The sequence below is a fragment of the Wasmannia auropunctata genome, unplaced genomic scaffold (genome assembly GCF_000956235.1).
Source record: "Wasmannia auropunctata unplaced genomic scaffold, wasmannia.A_1.0 LD283908.1, whole genome shotgun sequence".
Taxonomy (NCBI): Eukaryota; Metazoa; Arthropoda; class Insecta; order Hymenoptera; family Formicidae; genus Wasmannia; species Wasmannia auropunctata.
Window position 1 is genome coordinate 1 of NW_012078982.1, and position 1786 is coordinate 1786.

At 29.2% G+C, this 1786-nt stretch overlaps 1 protein-coding gene across 1 annotated transcript; it reads left to right on the forward strand.

Annotated features, from left to right (window-relative positions):
• Positions 1-254: 254 nt before the first annotated feature.
• On the forward strand, positions 255-1716 carry LOC105461571 (gastrula zinc finger protein XlCGF66.1-like; the record flags this gene model as incomplete). Its single annotated transcript, XM_011708072.1, has 5 exons — positions 255-363; positions 624-814; positions 920-1168; positions 1244-1488; positions 1639-1716. Coding segments are annotated over exons 2-5 (698 nt in total), but the record flags the coding sequence as incomplete, so codon positions are not given.
• Positions 1717-1786: the final 70 nt, after the last annotated feature.

The following is a 1786-nucleotide window of genomic DNA, read 5'->3' on the forward strand; positions in this document are numbered from 1 at the left end:
GCGTGAGATATATTGATGTGGTAATAAACATGACACATCACTACACACTACTACATCAATATCGCACGCATACATACTCACAAATTGTCGGTACAACAGCGGATTTTTGGAGTTTGATCTAGGATTTAGGATCCTCTTAAGACCTATTATAATCCTCTATCTAAAATTAAGGTTCAAAGTAGGAGCAAAATTTTGATCTTCACGGGATCTCACTTTTTTTTCTCATAGTTGCGTATTGTTATTTTTCAGAGCAAGAAATTCGACCGCGCTATATATTTATAATAGTGTAGCTGTGGAATCTGCTAAACGTACAAAAACTGAGACGACACTCAAGCAAATATTATTACTGAACAGTTTCTGCATGTACGTTTATATCTCTAACTTTGTCGTACGCCTTTGCCGTACGTTAGATTTTGTTTTCTATTCTGTTTCTAATTGCGACCACAAAAATTCTACTCAAAATATTAATTTCATTAAATGTACATTAAGATCTTATTTTTTTGTAAAAACACATAATTTGCATTTAACGATTAATTTATGATAATGAAACAGATTTATTCCGTAATTATTTATTTTTAATAGAAAAAACATATTTTGTAAACAGAGCATTTGATTTTGTTTAGACAAAAATCTTTGTAGAGACATGAAATGATTACAAAGGTAAACTTTCAATAAAAATACTGCAAGCATGGCTAATGAAAACGAGAAAGTCGAGGTATGCCGTTTATGTGGAGAAGAGTCTCGAAACTGTTTTTCAATATTTCAAGACAAAAATAATATTTTCAAGAAAATAAAAATATGTTTACCAATCAATGTAAGTTTAAAAGATGTATGATATTCTTTGACACATTTAAACTATTAACCTTGCATTTATATTACAAAATATATATAAATAATATTATATTCTTTGCGTTTATAGATTTCTTCGGATGATAAATTGCCTTCCAATGTATGCAGACGTTGCTCACGTCGTTTAAGAAAGAGTTATAAACTGCGTTGTACAGCAGTTGAGGTAGATAAACGTCTGCGAATGCAATTATATCAAAAGCAGAGCGATGATGTCTATACAAATAAAGATACAAATAACTTTTCAGAGAACTTTCTAAATATTAAACAAGAGATTATAGACGAGCAGAACGTTCTGCATGATCAAAATGATACACAAGAGGTAAGAGATAAAATGAATATTCATAATAATTGGAAAACAAATCGAGAGAATATTGATGAAATTAAATACGAAAAGGAAACTGTTAATTCAACTGAAGATAACGAACCTGAAATTGATATTGTTGAAATGAAATATGAAGATGTGATGGAAGCCTCGATAGAACAAATTGATAACAACTCTGACTTTGTTAAAAATAAAACTGCAAACAACTGTCAAAGATTTTTGGAACATCAAACACTCGAACAAAATGAACAATCGCAGCATATACAAAATGAACATAAAAAGAAGTATGAGTGTAATCAGTGTGGAAAATGTTTTAAGTAAGAATGCTTCAGAGTATCAATTAATAGTAACTTTAATACACATATAACACAATACACATATAACACAATATTGTAATAAAATCGTAATAATGCAATATATTTTTAAAATTTTTTTCTTTTTGTTTATTTCTATTTAATGTCTTTTAGTTTGCACAACTCGAGATCGAGACATGTACAACGTAAACATAGAAATATAAAGTGTGATCAGTGTGGAAAATGTTTCAGGTAAAAATGCTTCAGTATAAATTAACAGTAACTTTAACATAATATCGTAATAACATCGTAACAGCACACG